Source organism: Chanodichthys erythropterus, chromosome 13, assembly GCF_024489055.1.
Source record: "Chanodichthys erythropterus isolate Z2021 chromosome 13, ASM2448905v1, whole genome shotgun sequence".
NCBI classification, from domain to species: domain Eukaryota; kingdom Metazoa; phylum Chordata; class Actinopteri; order Cypriniformes; family Xenocyprididae; genus Chanodichthys; species Chanodichthys erythropterus.
Window position 1 is genome coordinate 10,032,974 of NC_090233.1, and position 21,700 is coordinate 10,054,673.

General features: G+C 35.4%; 1 protein-coding gene across 3 annotated transcripts in view; it reads right to left on the reverse strand.

Annotated features, from left to right (window-relative positions):
* kntc1 (kinetochore associated 1) overlaps nucleotides 1–21,700 on the reverse strand; it is a 63,270-nt gene that overhangs the window by 12,586 nt on the left and 28,984 nt on the right. For 2 of the 3 annotated variants that reach the window (XM_067406251.1, XM_067406253.1), the window contains 15 exons: nucleotides 21,531–21,628; nucleotides 17,770–17,911; nucleotides 16,811–16,867; nucleotides 15,460–15,623; nucleotides 13,823–13,927; nucleotides 13,605–13,733; nucleotides 12,746–12,862; nucleotides 12,474–12,583; nucleotides 9,204–9,435; nucleotides 8,862–8,951; nucleotides 8,577–8,745; nucleotides 8,377–8,435; nucleotides 7,001–7,217; nucleotides 6,542–6,615; nucleotides 1,032–1,242 (listed from right to left, as the gene is read on the reverse strand). In XM_067406251.1, the coding sequence (XP_067262352.1) occupies nucleotides 1,032–1,242; nucleotides 6,542–6,615; nucleotides 7,001–7,217; nucleotides 8,377–8,435; nucleotides 8,577–8,745; nucleotides 8,862–8,951; nucleotides 9,204–9,435; nucleotides 12,474–12,583; nucleotides 12,746–12,862; nucleotides 13,605–13,733; nucleotides 13,823–13,927; nucleotides 15,460–15,623; nucleotides 16,811–16,867; nucleotides 17,770–17,911; nucleotides 21,531–21,628 (1,974 nt within the window). The remainder of the gene's footprint in view (nucleotides 1–1,031; nucleotides 1,243–6,541; nucleotides 6,616–7,000; nucleotides 7,218–8,376; nucleotides 8,436–8,576; nucleotides 8,746–8,861; nucleotides 8,952–9,203; nucleotides 9,436–12,473; nucleotides 12,584–12,745; nucleotides 12,863–13,604; nucleotides 13,734–13,822; nucleotides 13,928–15,459; nucleotides 15,624–16,810; nucleotides 16,868–17,769; nucleotides 17,912–21,530; nucleotides 21,629–21,700) is intronic. The other variant, XM_067406252.1, reaches the window with a different exon arrangement.

Sequence of the window (21,700 nt, forward strand, 5' to 3'; positions counted from 1 at the left end):
TTTAAAGCTACACTATGTACTTTGCTCCTCTAGTGGTTAAAAAATAAAACTGACAAAATAATATATATATTTTTTAATTCCCAGAGGTTTGCTGATTTGAATGGTACATTTTTGAATTTTCAAAGTTTTTCAGTTTCACACCACCCATAGTTGGAGATATTTTTCCTCTGTGTGCAGATATGATGCTATTTTTTGCCAAATCTGTCACTACAGCTCTAAAAATATGAATAATTCGTATAGGTTTAACAAAGTATATTTGGGTAAAGTTGGGAAGATGGATTTTCTTGCACTCTACCATAATAGCGTTATTTTTTAATCAAAAAAAAGTTACATGGAGTAGTTTTAAATGTAATTTATGTCTTTGTAAGCAAAGCTGAATTTTCAGCATTACTCTAGTGTTCAGTGTCACATGATCCTTCGGAAATCATTCTAATATGCTGATTTGCTGCTCAAGATTCAAGACATTTCTTATTATCAATGTTGAAAACAGTTGGGCATCTAAACGTTTTTTTTTTGTGTGTACATTTTTCAGAATTTTCTGATAAATGGATTATTTGTTTAGTTTTTTTGTAACAATGTTAAAGTGTTTACTGTCGCTTTTGATCAATTAAATGCGTTTCTGCTGAATAAAAGTATTAATTTCTGACTCTAGACTGTTAAATTGAATCATGTGTATACAAACAAACATTATTTTGTGTTGTCAGTGATTGTCAGTATTAAAAAGTTAATATCTAGTAACATAATGTACTTATTTAAACCTACTTGTGAAATACTTGTATTTATTTGTAGGGCAACCTCTGAAAATAATAGAATAACTAACAAGTCAATTTATTACTTGGTATGGACTAGGATTTTGGATTTTAATTAGCTAAATACTGCTTTAGTAACCCCCTAGGTTACCGTTTTTTTTTTAATAGAAAAAAGTAAAAAATAAGGGGGGGGGGGGGGGATTAATCCTTTAATCAATAACGCATGATTAAATGATTAAAGCAATTCTTATAGCACAGATATACTATACCACTTGACCTTACCCGGGTAAGTCATCCCAGCAGGGTTTTTCATACGGTCCACCACTGAGCTATGCTCAAAGAGAGCTACAATAAGGCGACCAGGCATGCCTGTGAGTTTGAGGAGCTCTGGGGAGCTGAGCTGAGACGAAAGGAGAGCGTTCTCTGTGGCCGAGCGCTGATATTGCAACTGCAGTTTAGAGATGAGTGCCTCACCTCGAGCCTGCAAATTTTCCTGGCAAAAGATGCAAACAAGAAGAGTGTGGGATAGAGTAATGAAGGATTGGGACAGACAGAGATTCATGAAATAAATGTGGTTAACAACATAATCTTTTGACATATAATATGTCACTGGAAAAAACCAACCAAAAAAAACAAAAAAAACACAGTATAGTCAACCAAAATGCAAAGCCATGGTGGTAAATACATCCCTGCTCATTCGACAAACACCTGTCAGCAGTATGCCAATATAAAGTAATAAACTAAATTTTGAGCTGTCAGGTAAAAATGGGGAAATTCTGTCAATCATTCCTGCGTGTTTATGTTATTTCTGTAAACAGAAACGGTGGTCCAGCTTCTGGACAGTTCTAAATGCTCCCACAGGAGAAAGTAAGTCACACAGTTTCGGAATGACAAGGGTGAGTAAATGCCATTTTTCATGTTTGGGTATCCCTATAAGATCATTTTAAATAGTATTGGGCAACCACAGGTTCCCAGTTCATTTTTGATAGAGGCACGGCAGACTGCAACAGCATTTAATGCACCTACATAACACACATTTAGTCAAGGGCAGAGTTATTATTTCTTTTTAGGGCTGTTGATTAAAACAATGAATCATGTTTTCAGCATTAACAATTATCTTTTGCAGAAATGTTCCCATTAATGCATATTTTCCTTTCCAAATGTGGAAAATACATTTCCAACCTGCAACAGTCCAGTGCCGGTCTTCTCGTTAACAGTTTGTTAATTTGTTAGGGATTATAATTAATATACCTGTTGAGTTTTAGTTGCTTTATTTTAAGGTGAAATAGTTACATTGTACTTACTCAAATAAGTACAGATAAATATTAACTAACTACATGTATTTACTAGAGTTACGGATCGAGTTAGGTTTACTTGTAATTATGCATAATTTACTGTTATTACTATAGTAAGTACATATAGAAACATTTAATTATGTCACCTTAAAATAAAGTGTTACCTAAGTTTCTATTTATGAATGAATTTGAGGTGCAAAAAAAAATAATAATAATAATAATAATAATAATAATAATTTACCGATTAGCTTTTGCTTTACTTGCATGTGTGTGTTGATGCTCTTATTCCAGTCATTTAAAATCATATTGAACACAATGAAACAGCTGAATAAATGCATATGATTCAGCAGTATATATTATATTTGCTCAGATCTTGTGGAAGCCTCTGATGGTCTGCACCAGAGAACAACTATTGACTAGACCAGTGGTTCCCAAACTTTTTAGCTTGGAGTATCCCCTGAAGGGATTACCATCCTTCTACATACCCTCTCTCTTCCACTTAGACTGCAGTGACACCTTTACCATTAAGGGACAATATTTGACCCCTAAATTGATTTTCCAGTGCATTTATTTTAGCTTTATGAATAACTTTATAAAATAAATAATGTTTTAAATAAAAAATGTCCAATAGAGAAATATGCAATGATGGTAAAACTAAGTAAAACTTTTAATTATTAAACTAGTAGGTGGCAGCATGTCACTGTTTTTATGAGTGAGTCATCGAGTCTTTCATTCAGTAACGAAGCAAGTGGCTGTGAATGAATCATTGACTCTCACGATTCGTTCAAAGCCGCAAAATTGTTCGCGAAACACAGACGTGTGTTTTAGTTATGCTGTGGTTTTCGTTAGAACTATTATTTCATTGCAAAATAGAGTAAATACTGACAGTACTGAAGTTTTATTTTTTGACCTGTTGTATAATACTGCCACATTTGCAGTCATGTGGATATTTGGGAACGATTGCATTCCTGCTCATTATCATCATTAAATACATCTCACACAAGGTAAGTTTTTGTATCGGAGAAAGTTTGAGTCTTAAATCGAAATTAATCCATTATCTGTTTCTATATTTGTTCTTCATGCGAGTAAGTGCTAAATCTCTCCTTTTACAAAGGTGCATTGTTGAGAACGACAGTAATTTAGCGCGATTTAAGGCAGCAGATTCGGCACGCAATCTATCATGTGCATGCTGCCTGTTTTACAGTCTATGATGGATTAGGGCTGGGCCGATATGGCTGAAAACTGTATCATGATATCAGTGTTTCATATCGGTCGATGTCGATATTTATTGATATTTTTTATGACCCATTTAAAATAAGGACCAGAAGAAAAATATATGACATTTAAACATTTTTATTTTAAACTTAACCTTCCTCTGATCATAATCCCTTCAGTTATTAAGACAGAAATGTCAACAACCATGGAAAACTCAAATAATTAAAATGTCTAAAGTAGGGTGACCACCCGTCCCGCATTTTGACTTAAGTAGTGTCCTGCATTTCATTTATGTCTGTAATTTTTTTTCATCCCTGAAATGACAATACCACAGTAAGAAATATAATAAAATGACAACTAAGTGGACAGCGCAAAGAGCGGGCCTCATCAAAGTCGGTAAACACAACTACACCAGCAAGGATTTCATCTTCCATACTGGATAAGAACATCAAGAGCTGCTCAAATCTGCCCAAATCGATGATTTAAAGCATGTAATCATCCATCCTGATGTTAAATATTTCAAAGGAACGGCGGCGATCAAGCGCCACACACGGAAATGGTCGAGCACCTACAGAAAAACGAGATATTCTCCATTTGTTTTAACCAACACAACATTGCGAAATTCAGAAATGACTTTCTTCTCACGTTAATATTTAATTTAATGCGGGTTCTATGGCGTTATTATATTGAAAAATGTCGAGCGCGCATCAAATGCGCAAGTAATCTCTCCACTCATAGGCGGATTCTCTTGCACAAAACTGGATGCGCGCGCGCTCTCGCACAGATATCACATCTGCGCGCTCAAACTTTTGTCCTCCTGCATGTGCAGCCGTGAATCTAGAATTGTCTTCTCTCCAGGATTTAATGTTGCCATAAGCGCAACATTATAGTGTGGGCACCCACTGGCAGAAATATTATTCGCCGCATATGCCAAGTTTGCCAACAAATGTAAATCAATATTTATTAATAGTTGTAAATTTATCTGTCTCATGTGTCCCGCATTGTCCCGCAAAATCACATCTACTGTCCTGCAACAGATCAATAGTCAGGTGGTCACCCTAGTCTAAAGTCACAATGAACATGTTTCCTCTTTTATTACTCTCATTTTCTGCTTATGAGTCGCCGGTTACTGAAGAGGAATCCAGCACAAGACAACGATATGGCGCAACCAAAATTGATACTGTTACTTGATTGGCTGTTAGCGTGTCACTCCCTATGTTGCTAGGTTATCAGAGAACGAGTGCCTTTGTTAATGCAACCAAACTTTCTTCGCAACCTCTGTTTTCTTCCGACGAAGAATAAAAAAAATATTGAACGTTTTATCGAACACATTTTTTATTGATATCGATCACGTGTCTATCGCGATACATATCGTTATCATTTTATCGCCCAGCCCTTTGGTGGATACAGTCATTTTTAACTGCAAACGATGAGGTAATTTAATTAAATGTACTGGATTTATGACATTTTGGAAGTTAGAAATGCATGCTCGATTTTAATGTTACTTTAAGGTAGAATTAAATCAACTCAGCATTTTGTTCACGTACCCCCTTTTGTCACCTCACGTACCCCCCAGGGTAGGGCTGGACAATAATTCAATATCAATATATATCGCGATATAATTTTTTTCAATAACCGTGATATGATTTTTAAACACATTTCCGGTATTTCGATACATTACAGCAGCACTGACTTGAGGCGCAGCCGTTAGAAAGAGCAGAAAGCGATTGGCTATTTGCGTGATGACGTACACCACAGAGTCATGCAAAATGAGTACACCTGATGCAAATGCGACGGAACAAGCTTCCACAACTTGATGAAAATATGTGTGCATAACTACACCATGCTGGTTAATGTTTGGTGCAGGAGAATGTGTGAAATAAAAACTTTAAACACGGATACTTTATTCTGTATGAGCTATGTGTCACGTGGCTAGTGTTATTAAACTCATCGCGGAGCTCCGCGCTGAAACCGAGCATATGCGCGCTCCACCTGTGTATCATAAAAACAATCGTATTTTAAATGTGTTCGTATTCAAACTCCAGTTCTGACCGCATCGCGAGCAAAATACAAACACGCGTGCTGTGCTGAGGGAAAAAGACTACGGCTTGCGTATCTGAACGCAGCTAGAGCAGGCAGAGGTGAATGAGCAGCACTTTTGTGTTATTTGAATTCTCCGCTGTAATGCGATCTCATGCAAACATATTTTCCATTTGGGCTGGTAGATTACAGCAAAACAATCCACTTCCGAGAGAAGTGATGCTTCCTTATGCATAATACTGCAATTAGAATCTTATGCACACTACAGCACAGTGATTGGATTAAATGAGGTTTATGTCATGAATATGTCGAGATTTGCTCAAAACTGTCTACGTCAGCATGTTCGACCATGACCATACTTGGGCCGAAAGTACACGATTACATCAGATTTTGTGATGTTGTTCCGACTCAGCTTTTCAAACAGGAAGACAGAAATCGCTATGAAAAATGCAAAAATAACTATTTTTCACTTATGAATAACAATGAGTACCTTTAGTGTTTTCAATGATGTGCAGCCTATACATATCTGTTTACATCTCAAAAAAAGTGTTTTGGGGTTTCATGACCCTTTAAAAATAATAAAATCAGCCTACATTATAGTTTAATGTTAAAGATCTTAATATTACTAAAATGTGTGAGTCTTGTGTTTATTTTTAATACAGGCTAAATACAAATAAAAGCTGAACATAAATTTATTAGTACTGTTTTTATTTCTAAAATATTATATAGTTTTATAGGAAGAGATTTCATAGATTTGGCAAATTCATTTTTCAGAAGTTTGTAGGTACAGACATCCGTTGTGGCCGTTTTTGGCAGTTTTTATGAGTCTATTATATAGTTCATATCGATATCGGAATTATATCGTATCGACCGAAATTAAGAATTATATTGTGATATAAATTTTGGCCATATCGTCCAGCCCTACCCCAGGGGTACGCGTACCCCAGTTTGGGAACCACTGCACTAGACACTCGACAAAATCTCATCACAAGAGGCTACTGAAGATGATTCGAAATCAGCCAAGACAGATGTTAAATGTAAATAGGGGAATCAAGTACTGTCTTCACTTGGACAACAAATGGATTGTTTTAACAGCCGAGCCATGTTTCATGTTCATGTTTATCTATTTTTCAAGACAGCTTATAAAAAGATATACTTTCATTGCACTTGCAAAACATGGTTTTACATTGTTTGTCCTCAAAACAATATAATATTTATATTTTCTTTGAGAAGCCAACTTACCTCCAGATTATCAGACTTCAGCAACTTATGTACAAGTTCCAAGCTGAACTTTAAGAAATCAGTCTTTTCTGCGCCTGGAATCAAATAATAACAATAACGAAAAGGTTAAAGATCAAATGTGATGCACAGCACTGTCCAACTTTTTTTTTATTATAATTCCTTTTGTTCAAGTCCACTACAGCATCATCAGGCACCAACGTATGCCATCATGGAAAACAAATTTTGTGAATAACAACTTATCACTCAAAGCTATTGTATTACTTCAGAAGACTCGCAATATAATATATGAGTCACATGAACTACTTTCATTTTACTTTTTGGCCATTTTTGTATCTTGACACCATTGGCCAACATCCACATTTATTGTACGTGATTTGTAAAAAAAAAAAAAAAAAAAAAAAAGGGGTGTGGGGGTGTGGGGTGGGGGGGGTTTGAGTGCTGTCATACCACCTGACTCACCCGCAGGAAGGTCCTGAGCAATTTTATGGATTGTGGCTGCAGCAAGTTCCAGATTCTGAATGCATAGTGCATGTTTAAAGATACTCTGAGTCACACTGGACAACTCTTTGCTGGGACCAAGATGCTGGATTTTCTTAGACGGATCCATTAACAAAGGCAAAAGATTATTCTTGAACACATGGTTCACAGCTAAAGCATACAGCTTATCCAGATTAACCTGGGTAAAAAAAGCAAAAAAGAAAGAAGAATGAAAAATATGTCACCTGTACAAGTGGCAATTTTTGTTTAGTTTTGGTTACTTCACATAACTCTTGCTCTAGTGAATTTGTCTGGTAAATGCTTTTAAAACCAGATCAGAGGGGCATAGTAAAAATCCTAGGATGGCACAATAAAACAAACAATGAAAAAGTATCTTATGATTTTAACCACATTTGACATGCTCTGTTTTTGTGTTTGAAGAAAAGCTAAAATATTTTGGTGTTTAGTACAGATCGTTTTGTCACAGTATGGGTGAAACCATTCTAAAATGAAGGGTAAATGATAATTTCTAACTCATTTTAAAATAAATCACCAGATTTTCTGTTCAGAGTTAATGGATTAACAGTTTAGGTTGGCCTGCAGCCTGTACCATGAATCAGTTTCAGCTGGCTAGCCCGGCAACTTTTAGATAAAAGTTTGCATCAACCCTGGGTTTGTAGGTACCATGAAAGAGGGTTGGCTTTTACCAGTGTTCTTCACCACAGTAACTTGCTCTGGGTAAGAGATCTCAAAACAAAATTGGACCAATCAGAAGGGAAGAAGGGAAATTGTACATAAATGCTGTTTAATTTTGATATTTATCCATGTCACATAAATAATAAAGTATGTGAAGAGATTAATAAATTAACCTATGTTAAATCTAAACAATTTACATGGTCTTGATGATTGGGGGTCTTGATTATTTTAGGTGTGGCCATGGCCATCATATAGGCAGTAAAATGAACCATGAGCTTAGCGGTACTAAACACAGTGCAATTGTTTACGAGAGGCTTCCTGGTGAGTACATTAGATGTGGCATTATGTCATGTCATTTTGGCTTTACTGACTGACCAGGATGTGTGTGAATGAAAACAGAGTATAGGAACGAGTACTCTGGCAGTGTGAATGAACAAAATCACACACTCCTAGAGCAGTTGCGGAACGACTTTTACAAAATTTTCCAGAAACTCTGTGTGAAAGGGGCACTTCAAAACCCTTGTTTTATTATTAATAAAATTTTATTAATAATAATATTATTAATTGACATGCAAAATAAAAAAAGAAGAAAAAAAAAACTAACAACAGGAATAATAAGAAGGACAGTGATCTTAGCACTTTCAACATGTATGTTATGTTACCTTAAGTAATTTACAGATGAAGAGCAGTGTGGGTAAAGTGTCCTCACTAATTTCAGGAGCTATGGGAACAAAAAGAAAAACAAAGAGGAATACATCAAATTAAAACAGAAATGAGGACAAATTAAAAACACAATAAGGTAAATCTGGAAAGTTATGGTACAATTAATAAGGTTGCAAAGAGTCAACAAACTGATACACACAGACAATTTTCCAGAAGGCGTGGTTGGTCTGGAATAGCAGATGAAAAGGCAGGCGGGTGTTAGCTAGAGCAGTGGGTTCAAGACCATTCTCCAAAAGATATGAGCTCTCCAGGTCAGTGGGGGGAGAGATTCTTCTGTGTGACTTTAAATGCTGGAGTAATCCAACCATCTAAACAATAAATCATAAAGATGTTATTATGAAACTTATTCCTAAGCCAAATAAAATAGCCATCTGTTTTTTCATCTTATTTGGTAATATGTACTCCATCTTGGCATTTCACTGACCTGACCAAGAGGTAGAAGGTTTGTGCTCTCATCAGCCATCTGAATAGTTTTGAGGACTCTTTCTATCCACTCATAGTTGTAAGGATTTAGCTGTAAAGATTGCATTCACATTATTACAAACTATACACCATTAGAGTAATCTCTACTGTAAGACATCAAAATGACATTTGAGTAATCAAATGTTAAAAATGCATTTTCAAATTATACATTAGTCAATGCCTCATTTAAGTGTCCTGTACCCCATAAAATATCACAAACATTTATGAAATATTTTCTATGGACTATTTTACATTAAAAATGACTAGGACTGGGTTATGAGAGGTGAATTATGCAGTACAAAACCTTGATCAAGGCTGTGTTGAGACTGATTACAAGGTCTTTGGCAGAGCCGAGCTGAGGAACAATCTGTAGAGCACTTTCTAGCTTGTCATCTTTTCCTAGCAGTAACTCTTCACCCTGCAGGGTACCTTTGGCATCACCTTCTTCAATCTCCATCTCATACCATCTATCTTCCTGCAGTAGTAGAGTGGTTATGTACAGATTGATGGCAGAATGGCTGTCCAATCCAAATGTGCTGCAGAAAAAAAAAAGAAGAAAAAAACAAAAGAAGGAGGAGAAAAAAGTTTGAGTATTACACTGTAAGAAAAAAAAAAACAGAAAATGTATGGGTACATTTTTATGTACTTACTATGGACGTATTATAAAAAGTACCATAACCAGGTAGTAACTATGTACTAACCCTGAACCTACCTCTAAACCTAACATTAACCTACAGTGCTTCCCACACATAGACTTTACTTGGGCGGGCCACCCATGTATAATAACGGCCGCCCAAGTATATTTGGAGACACATTTTTATTATTTTTATCCTCTTATACTTTTATATCCACGCAAGATAATGAAACCATCCACGATCGATAAACTAGTCGTTTCATACCTGCTCGTTATGTGTGCGTCAGAACTGTTTACTCCCGCTGACATTCCCACAGGCGCTGCATTTTGCAAAGTCAAAAGGCGGCGCTGTTGCATGTTCTACAAGCTCACGCAACATCACTTCAGTCTGCTTCAAAGTGATTCTCAATCAATGAAAAGCGCAGATTTATGCCATGTGATTGCTAATGAACGTTGATGAATTATTACAAAGTCTACTTTATGGCCTTTATATAAAATGTTTTAGACGATTGTAAGAATCTGAAGGATCAGCCTGCAATAGTACAGACATTTCAAAATAAGAGTACCTGTGTATTTCGGACTTGTTTATAATTAAAAGTCACACGCTAAGTTTTTTCTTTTTCTTTTGGGCATTATTGGTATTTTGGTTACACAAATTGTATTTAATTTGATTTCCATTTCATTCATAGTAAATTATTGTAGTCTCCCCCACAGGAAGAAAAGACTAAGAACATTATTTGACACATATTATTAATTTTATAAATTTTACTAGTAAAATCTGTGTCCCATTCACTGAGAGAGACACTATATGACAGCAAGGAGAACATTGGAAAAGGTGAACCATTTAAATGCTGTAATTTTGCATAATTTGCAATGCATAATAATGCATAATATTAGTATGTAATTAATTGTAATATGCTATGTAATTAAAATTAATTTCAATAAATAAAAATACTGTTAAAAAAAAAAAAAAAACACATTATTTGTTTTTCACATGTAGTACCATTTTTGTGCTGTGGGTAATAGGAGGATTTTTCGCCCGGCTACCACCGCAAGTATATTTCAAACCTGTGGGAAGCACCGACCTACATAGTTATCTTAGTTTACCCAGTACTTTCTTGGGTAAATACACTGGAAGTACACATACTGTAAAAAGTGCAGCTGATTTTTTTTTTATGTGTGTTTGAAATAAGTCTTAAATTACAGGTATCTTTATCTACCTTTTTCCAAAGCAGCCTACATTTTTTTTTTTTTTTTTAAATATACGAAATGCTTCTGATTTGAGACCATGTAAAATATGCAAGTTTGTATAGTATATACAATATATATTTTTCCATAGCTGTATGTATATATATATATATATATATATATATATATATATACACAATATATATTTTTCCATAGCTGTATGTATATATATATATTTTATATATATATATATTTTATATATATTTTATATATATATATATATATATATATATATATATATATATATATATATATATATATATATATATATATATATATATATAAATATATATATATATATATATAAAATATATATATATATAAAATATATATATATATATATATATTTTATTAGTGGTCGGCATAGATTAATGTTTTTAATCTAGATTAATCTCACTGTAATCTTGGAATTAATCTAGATTAAAATGGCTCATTTGAATTCTGCCGAAGACATTCAGAATATGTGTGCTACCCAAATAATGACTAAAATTAATCCGCCAAATTGTCTGACAAAGCAGTCAGGAGTTAGAAGATTAACCTCGGTGGAGTTAAACTTGAAAAATTGTGTATATAGACATCATTCCGTGTTTGAAACAACATTGATTGTCATGTTCATTGATGTTTATTTGATGCTATAAATGGACTCATAGTAAGAGATTTTACGAATCGGTTTATGAGCCTCTTGAGCTGAGGCGCTACAGCAATCTGTCACGACCATGGTCACGAGTCACGACACATTAAAGAGCCACAAAACGGTTTTTATTGTTTGAATTTCTTAAAAAAAGTTTTAAAGCTGGGACTTTGTTTAATATCATAAGTAACCTGCTCTGTCTAGTCTGTCGACGTGTTGTCAGTGTCCTCTTTGCTCCGCGATGTATTTTTCACTGTTTGGCGTGACAGCGCCACGACTTGTCGGACAAAGCAACAGTAACTAAGGGGGGCGGGTCTTTGCGAAGGGTCAATTCGGCTAGGTATACATCTACGCTAAAATATCAAGGTGAAAGTCATCATAGCTTGCGTAGTATAGACCCAGCTCCCAACCCAACTTTGAGAATAGATTAACGACAATATTTTTTTTTAAATCGCCCGATAAGAGTCTCACGTTATATATATTTGTTTTCGCTTGTAAAATCATGAAACATGCTCTGAAAATGGCAAATCATTATTTAAAGCAGATTCTCACGATTAAAATGATTGCAAAATCAACATAATCCATTGTGTCAATCACAAGATATTACTCACGGAGATACGACACATAAAACTCCACAGGCGCACATAGCTTAGTAAAATCAAATGTAGCTTTCACATGACATTTTTGCTTATTACTTCATTAAACATGCATAGATCATAGAAAATGGCACATCATTATTAACCATTATTAAGTGGATGCTCCCCACTTGAAAAGAGCCCAAAATCAACAATCCATTGCGTCACTCACAAGATATTCCTCACAGAGGAACAACAATTTTAAAAATGCCTTCCGGGTGTCAAGGGCTAAACAAAAAGGCTACCTTGGTTCCAAATGTTGTTATTTTTATTACTTTTTGCTATCACCACAAAATTTGATCCAGATGCAGCTCACATGTAGAGGAACAAATTTTTCTCCTACCTCATAATATTCTTAGAAACCTTGCCAAGTGTGTGTTTTACAACCCAATATAAACGAAGCAAAAAAGTGAATAGCTGACTTGCCTGCAGTAATGCAGTATGATGTCAGGAGTGATGTTTTTGTTTTTCACAAGTGTCGGAATCAAGTTTCTCTTCGTCTCTGCACACTGCCTAAACACAGACTGGATGGAAACCTAAGAACAAATTTCAAAGGATGGATTTTTTTCAAACCGTTCTGGCCATATTGTGTGTTTTTAAAACAGATTATTAAATGACTTGATACATTCCCAACAAATACATGCTTTTGTCTTGAATAAGTTATATGATGAAAAACTTTGCATACGTTCATCACTTACCCCAAGTTTGCCAAGCTGAATGCCCCATTCCGCATCAGTGATGACAGAGAGAAACTTTCCTCTCTCCTCTTCATCCTTATACAAAAAACTTAGATGGGCTCCCACCATAGCAACAACCTATAAATAAATACATTTTATAATAACATTATTCAAGTATATTTTTACATTTTCTGAGGAAAATTTGAATGATGCTTGGCCATGCAATTGTTGCAAACAAAACAAACAATGGAAAAAAAAATGTAGTGAAGGGCTTAATTTAATTAGTAATAATCAAAAATTGCCTGGATAGTGAAAAGGGGGATTTTTAAACAGACTGAAGCTAGACATGAATGTGAGTTTGCAGTGGATTGTTGAGAATTATTTTTCTCCTGAAACAAACATTTTTATAAGGACGTTTTTTGATAAGGAGGAGGCTGAACATTAAGTTCACCCTTGAGAGCATCTTAAATATGTGATTATTTGCTATTATTGTCATTATTGCCTAAATTACATTAATGTTTACCAGTACCAAATTACTGTGTTTTCTACTGGCACCATCTGTAAATATGATCAAAGTGATCTGTGGAAATGTTTAATATGCTGTTTATGCTCTTGGTAATTCATTCAAAATATTCAGCCAAAAATAAAATTGTGAATATTAATATAATTAATAAAACTGAACACCTTAATTATAGTAAAATAACTGAAAAAGTAGTCATATCATAAACCAAATAGTCATCATAAACTAAATTTTTATCAAATATACACTACAATTCAAAAGTGTGGGGTTGGTAAGTTTTATGTTTTTGACAGAAGTCTCTACCTAGCAAGCACAAATAATAAACGAAAGCTTGTGTCACAAACCAATTTTGCGTCTGACCTTAATCTTGTCATAATTTTGCCAGGCACTGGTGATCATCTTCCACAAAATATCCACGACCGTTGCCTTGGACAAAATGGTGCAAAGTCCAATGGCCAAATCAGAGTCGACCACTCTCCAGTTGAGCACCTGTAACACAACTCCATTACAGTTAATGAACTGACTGAACTACATCATTTAATAGAATATAATTGTGCATCTTGAGTGTCTTTGCACACCTTTTGTAACAAGGAGACCACGACCACAGTGACAGATGAGAGAACAGTTTTCTCTATCATGTCAAGAGTTTGCTTGTCTCTGGCCATGCGGTTGTTAGACTGAAGCTGGAAATGAGAAATACACCATCATCATCATCATCATCATCATCATAAAAAAAAAAAAAAAAAAAAAAAAACTTTCATTTGCATTATATTGCAAAAGGGGCCATTGCCCCCTCAGATCTGATTTGTGCCCCCTCAGTTTCAATTTGTCCTCCCTTCACCCCCGATTTTATACATGATTTTAACCCTTTAACGCGTGCAATGACACCAGTGTGATTAAACATTCAGTGCTTCACTGCTAAATTCAAACCTGCTTTTGCGCTGTCTGCTGGCATTGAGCCAGAGATGGACGCGCTCAGTGCTTTTCATATTTCACAACTATTCAGTATTTTAAACCACAATGTTTATTTGAGGTTTGGCGGAATCTACACATCTCAGTTCTTCAACAGCCATCATTGTTGTAAACTAATTGACCTTTTGCAAAGACTCCCCCTTAGTTACTGTTGCTTTGTCCGACAAGCCGTGGTGCAGTCACGCCACACAGAGTGGAAAATACATCGCGGAGCAAAGAAGAAACTGACAACACATCGACAGACGAGACAGAGCAGGTTACTTATGATATTAAACAAAGTCCCAGCTTTCAAACTGTGTAGTTATTAAAAAATTCAAACAATAAAAACCGTTTTGTGGCTCTTTAATGTGTTGTGACCATGATCGTGACAGATTGCTGTAGCGCCTCAGCTCAAGAGGCTCGTGAACCGATCATCTCTTCCTACTAGTCCATTTATAGCATCAAATAAACATGAATGAACATGAGAATGAATTTCTCATGAAAATATGCAAAATTTTTCAAGTTTAACTCCACCAATGTAAATCTTCTAACTCCTGACTGCTTTGTTGGACAAAATGGTGGATGCGGCGTTCTGATTGGTTAGATCGCTTGTCAATTAAACTCCCCAAGCTCTCTTTGATGACATGGGTGGTTACGTAACCGCAGATAGCCTGTCCATCATCGATTAAAGCCCGCCCTGACAATTTGATTGGCTCGGCCTTCTGGGAGCCGAGCATAGTTACTCCACAATGGATCGAGTCCAGACCGAACTTCCCGTCCAAAAAATGTTGTGGGCGGGGTTCGGGCTGGCACCCAGGCTAAGGCTATAGGCCTATATAAAAAGACATTTATAGTTTGTTAAATGCAAATTCCAAACACTGATATGGAAGCTGAAATATCCTTTATAATTTGACGAAGATTTTTATTCATATCAGATACATTGTGTTTGGAACAAAGTCTTCTAACGGCACTGTCTTAGTACATTAATCCACGTTTAGCATTTTATTTATGGGAGGAACACGTGTAATTAAACGAAAATGCGTAATTCCCCCCAGGCATCCAAAAGTGTATAATCAAGGCATTTCTGGGACTTCAGAAACAGTGCGCACTGATATAAAGAATAACTCCCATTGCATTGGTCTTTGTGATTTGTAACTTTGCGACCTTTTTAATGCTCAAACCCCAATATTACAGACTAAAGAAAGGTATCAATGTAAAAAAGCATAATAGGTCTTTGAACTGAACTATTTTACAGTATTCTCACCCTTTTGCTTAGCGAGATGTCCATGTTGTTAGAAACAAAGTGCAGATATATACTGCCGTAAGACTCCATCAGAAGTCGCAGAGCCAGTTCAAGCTGACTGCACTCCTGTAGCATTTGCAGCATAGAGGCCATGGGATTGAGTAAAGGCCCAACCAAATCAGTGCCTGTGAAAATGGACAGAATTCTCATGAAGAAATCCATAAGGCCATTTTATTTTAATTCGCCTCACACAATACAATAAAACTTTAAAACCATCTTTTGCTTTTTAAATATAATAAACCACAGTTCTTTATATTCCACAGTCTTTACACATTTGGGTTTTTCACACTTGAAACTGTTCATTTAGTCTTGGAATAACATAATCCTGGGTTATTTCCATGTATCACACTGATCACACTTTATCCTGGGTAGGTATGTTGTGAGACATCATAATATACACTTTTAAACCCTGGACAAGTACAACACAAACAACTAGCACCATACTGTTTAATACAAACAACCTTTCCATTGGCCCCCTAAAGCTGCTAGTCTTGAACAGAAAACAGCAGAAGCTGCAGAGAAGAAGCTAATGTCGTCACCAATTAAAGTTGGGGATGCTGAATTGAACGTGCCCTAAAAATAATGAAAGCATGAAAGTGAAGGGTTTTTAGGACAGATTAATCCATAATATTCTAATATTTACCAACAACAACTTATTTATAATAGAGTAGCTCAACCCCTTCCAATATGATGCGGTCAGTATAAAAAAGATGCCTGGATTTTTGATACTTGGGCCCTTTCCTGAAGCCAGGCCTGGGAGAGTATCTCACAGGTGAGCGGGCTCTAATCTATGGGACCCGGACGGGTTCAGACTGGGAAAAGAAAAAAAAAAAACTGGGGCAGCATCTTTGTGGGAGATTAATATGGGACCAGTGGGATGAACAAAAGCCGGCAGATGAAGAGGTGGGCAAAGAGAACCTTGTTGGAGGAAATGGCATTTGGTACTTTGGAATTAGGGAATGTGACCTCTCTGATGGGGAATGAGCCGGAGTTGGTGTGGAACCAAACTCATGGATAGTAGTTGGACTGTCCTTCTCTGCTCATGTACATGTTTGCTGATTTTCAACTAGCTTTTTTACAATGTCAGAAGTATATGCAAGTGAACATTGTGTACTCTTTCTCCATGTTACCTATGTTACCTATACCCAGATATCCCCATTTATTTGTCCGCAAAATACTTTTGACAGCCATATGACGCATTTTGCATCAGTTGGCGGACTTTTGATGATCAATAAATGAAAAACCTTGGTATTAAGAATAGTATGAACTGTCTCACTGTATACTAGTTAACGCATTAATAAGATGCTCTTACCTTCTTTGAGAGCACAGTATGACAGGCAGGAACAGCCAAAAGGATAAAGCCTCGATTCTAGAATAAAGGACAGTTTTATTTTCACAAGCAAAACGAGGCAAGACATATGGCTCACAATTTAGAATTGGCATAGGCCTCATGGATTCGATTTGATTACAATTCAAGAGTCACCATTCAATTACAAAATGTATCTTAAGGAGGCAATAAACACGTGAAGTGCTAGTAATACAATGTTTCAGACATTGTTCAGAATAGTACAAGAAGGTTTTTGTTCAGCACGTGCTGACAGAAGAGATGAGTTTTCATGGATCTGGCTGTCCAGGTAGGGTAATGAAGATTACTCTACCAGCAAGGAGCAGTGAATGAAAATGTTCTGGAAAGTGATTTTGTGTCTCTCTGTGATGGCGCCGATATTCTAATTTATACAATTTAATTATAAAGTACTTTATAAAATAAAAAAAATAAAAAACAATTATGTTATATTGTACTAACTAAATATACCTTTAAAAAAGTAAATGTCTAATATAAGTAATATATCTGTTAAAAAAAAAAAAAAAAAAAAAAAAAAAAAACGCAACAAAACAAGAAATAAACAAAAGTGTTCCTCGAATCTAACAGTGAAAGCAGTGTTCTTGTGAAATGATCCTGGTTTAATTACATTTAATATAAAGAACGACAGATGGATGATAGATAGACGACAAGGAATAGTTCAACCAAAACTAAAAATTCTGAAAACCTCCATCAAATAATGTTTTCTATTTTAATATATTAAAATAAAATATAATAATATTTTAAATATATAAATATATCTAATTATCTTTATTTAAACATTTAGGTCACAAAGGAAGAAATTAATAAAAAGTGTTTCTTAATTCTGAATTATTCCAAGGTCTAATTTAAAATAATCATTTATATTAAGGCACTAGTTTGCAATTCCAGCAATAGCAGCATACGCTTACCTGATAGTGGCAACAAATTTCTGGTGATTTTGTACTGGAGCGGAAGCACTGAGACTGGATCTAGCACAATGCAGTCCTCATTAAAGACATCATGAAAATGGGATTCACTGTATGTGTCCTCTTCAACACTCAATGCAGATTCCTGAAAATAAATATATATAGAGGGCATATAAATAGTCTACACATCCCTGTTTGAAGCTTTTGAGATGTAAAAAATGAATGTTGCGCCACACAGAAATGAACTTGCAACCTTCCACAGTCTCCAAAATCTACTGTTTCCCTTACAAGATTTGTCACATTGCCCACCCCTACCAGCTAACAATGGTACGGTTCTTTTCAGAGAATCAAAGAAGCTAAAATAATTTTTCATTGTAACCTTTTAGAAGTATATAAAAACTATATGGATAAAAGTATTGGGACACACCTCTTAATTATTGAAATCAGACCCATAGCCACAAGTGTATAAAAATCAAGCACCTAGCCATGCAGTCTCCATTTACAAACATTTGTGAAAAAAGGGTCATTCTGAAGACAGTGAATTCAAGCATGATACAGTGTTAGCATGCCACCTTTGTAATAAGTCATTTTATGAAATTTCATCCCTGCTAGATATACCAAGGTCAAGAGTAAGTGGTATTATTAGAAAGTTGAAGCGTTTAAAACTGTGTGGCGGGAATGGGAATCCATGGCCGAGCAGCTGCATGAAAACCTTACACCAAGTACAATGGCAAGCGTTGGATAGAGTGGTGTAAAGCACACCGCCACTGGACTATGGAGCAGTGAAACACGTTCTGTGGAGTGACGAATCACGCTTCTCTGTTTGGCAGTCTGATGGGCAAGTCTGGGTTTGGCCAGGAGAACGTTACCTGCCTGACTGCACCAACTGTAAAGCTGTAAAGTTTCGGAATAATGGTATGCCGCTGTTTTTCAGAGGCTAGGCCCTTTAGTTCCAGTGAAAGGAGATATTAATGCTTCTGCATACCAAGACTTTTTGGAAAATGCTATGCTTCCAACTTTGTGGAACAGTTGGAAAAAGGCCTTTTCTATCTCAGCATGACTGTGCCCCAGTGCACAAAGCAAGGTCCATAAAGACATGGTTCAATGTGTTTGATGTGGAAGTACTTGACTGGCCAGCAAAGAGCCCTAAACTCAACCCCATCCAACACCTTTCGGATGAACTGGAATGGAGATTGTGAGCCAGGCCTTCTCGTCCAACATCAGTGCCGTACCTCATAGATGCTATACTGGATGAATGGGCAGAAATTCCCACAGAAACACTCCAAAATGTTTCGTTAAGTCTTCCCAGAAGAATGGAAGCCATTATAGCTGCAAAGTGGGGACCATCTCTATATTAATGTCTATGTATTTAGAATGCAATGTCATTCTATATCATTCAATGTCATATCTATATTCTTAAAAGTGTATGGAGAAACAAAGTGGCTTGAACTTCACTGCGGCTGAAGACAGCATGTGTCAACTAAAGGCATGTCAATGATAGGTTAATGTATGTTTCTGTCGATGGATATGCATTCAGGCTACCCCTAAACTTTGTTCAAAGCAAGTGCCGTATCATATGCTCTATATGAGCAGTCATTTTGCCGTCATCACCCGGGTGTTGATAGCTCAAGAGAGCAGGTGAAACCTTGAACGGCACATGTTGCTATCTGTGTTTAAACTAAACTAATTTAGGCCTTGCAAATTTAAACATCCGAGTGCAAGACGCAAAAGAGAACTTACACGCGCGCTTTCAGAAGATTTGTGCACTCATCCGAAGCGCGCACGCAGAAGTACGTGTACAGCATGCAAATACAGAGGTCTCTTTCAAGTCTTGTGCTTGAACAGACAAATTCACACAAAATTATGTCAACATGCCCGTCTTAGCGAGTATTCTAGTAAGCATAGTCTTAAGTGAACTTATACACTGGAGAAAGAACGCATGTGTCTTAAAGAGACAGCAGCCCTTGCATTCCGGCTGTCTGAATGTGTTTTTAATGTTAATCAAACAACAAAAGACAACAAAATCACTGTTGCTTATGACTGAATAGTAACTTAATAATTAATAATGATTGATCTATATTTAATTTATACAGTGAAGATTACATGCAATGTTGTTTTACATTTTGTTAGCTACTTTATTCAATTGTTTTACATTTTATTACCTACTTTATTCAAATTCTGTACCTGAAAACTGGATACATGAAAACCCTGAAAAGCTTTTTATTTGTATCTTTGCTTTACTGTATTTATTTGTGCCATTTGTTTATTTGTTCTTATTTTCTTTGTTTTTGTTTGACAGTAATAATTTTTTTTTCCCTGAACATAGCACATACCGAACCGTACCGAAACCGTGAGTCTAAAACAAAGTAATCTGAACAGTTATATATATATATATATTTATATATTAGGGGTGTAATGGTACACGTATTTGTACCGAACCGTTTCGGTACAGGGCTTTCGGTACGGTGCACATGTGTACCGAAGCATTACATTGCAACCAATATTCACCACCAATAACCGCAATAAGCTCTGCGTTTTGTTACTTTCGAAAAGAAACAAAGTGTCATCCTTCAAATTCTGTCCACGAAATCATGAAGTTTAAACAGAAAATGCCATTTTGACGTGCTTTGATGTGGGGTGACAGATCACTGTACAGGCGCCTCAGTTCAACCGGCAGCGCGAGCACGGAGCGCAAGTGAATGTGTTCATCTCTTCCTCCTTAATACTAGTTACAGAATAAACATGAAAGAACATCTGAAGGTATGTTGCAAGATTCAGTACAACTTACTGAAACGGTCATATCTCATGTAATCGCTCATTCAGTGTTTCAACGGTGGAAAGACATCAATGAAAGCGTCCGTATTCAACAATATGTCATGACGCATTTACCTCAGAAAAGCCATTCAGTGTTCACAGCTTGTTAGTTCGCTAGAGAAATGAACTCTTTCGCTTAATATATGCACTGTATTAGCCAATATATTCATTATTTTACTTAATCTTTTAGTGATATCCTGATCAGGCTATTTAATGTATGTTTAAATAAATCTGATGTTAAAATAACAGCCACTGTGTAGAAATGATTATATTTCAACAACGAATTGGAGTAAAAACATTTAGAAGTTAATGCAAAAACTGCCTTAGGTGCAGCTTACAGATTTGCATACAATTTGTTATTTGAGTGTTCATTATTTTATCTAAAAATAAAAAGCAATTGAATTTAGGCTAATAGTTTGGGTTTCTTTCAAATTAGGGCTCCCTACATAGTTTATAGCATTAGCAGAGATCATTTTTTTTTTATCCTTAAGAAACTTTTAGTTTTAATTTAATTTAATATATTTAAAGACAAAAACACAATTTGTTCAGTAAACCTCTGTTTAATAATATAAAAAAGCAATTTTATGTTTAGTTTTCTCTCCACCTGCTGTACCGAACCGTGACTTCAAAACCGAGGTACGTACCGAACCGTGAGTTTTGTGTACCGTTACACCCCTAATATATTATATATATATATATATATATATATTATATATATATTATATATATATATATATATATATTATATATATATTATATATATATATATATATATATATATATATATTATATATATATTATATATATATATATATATATATATATATATATATATATATATATATATATATATATATATATATATATATACATACATACATACATACATACACACACACACACACACATATATATTATATATATACACAAACAACGTTTAGCAAGCTTACCTTAGGTAAAAATCCAAAATCTTCAATCTGACATTGTCTGTACACATCTGCAGCACTTCTGGTGCTTTTACACAGCTCCAAACAGTCCAGCAAAAGGTCTGTGAAAGGGAAATACATGTACTTTTTTTAAGTTAGTGTAAAGGACAGACTAAAGACATGTATAAATAAAA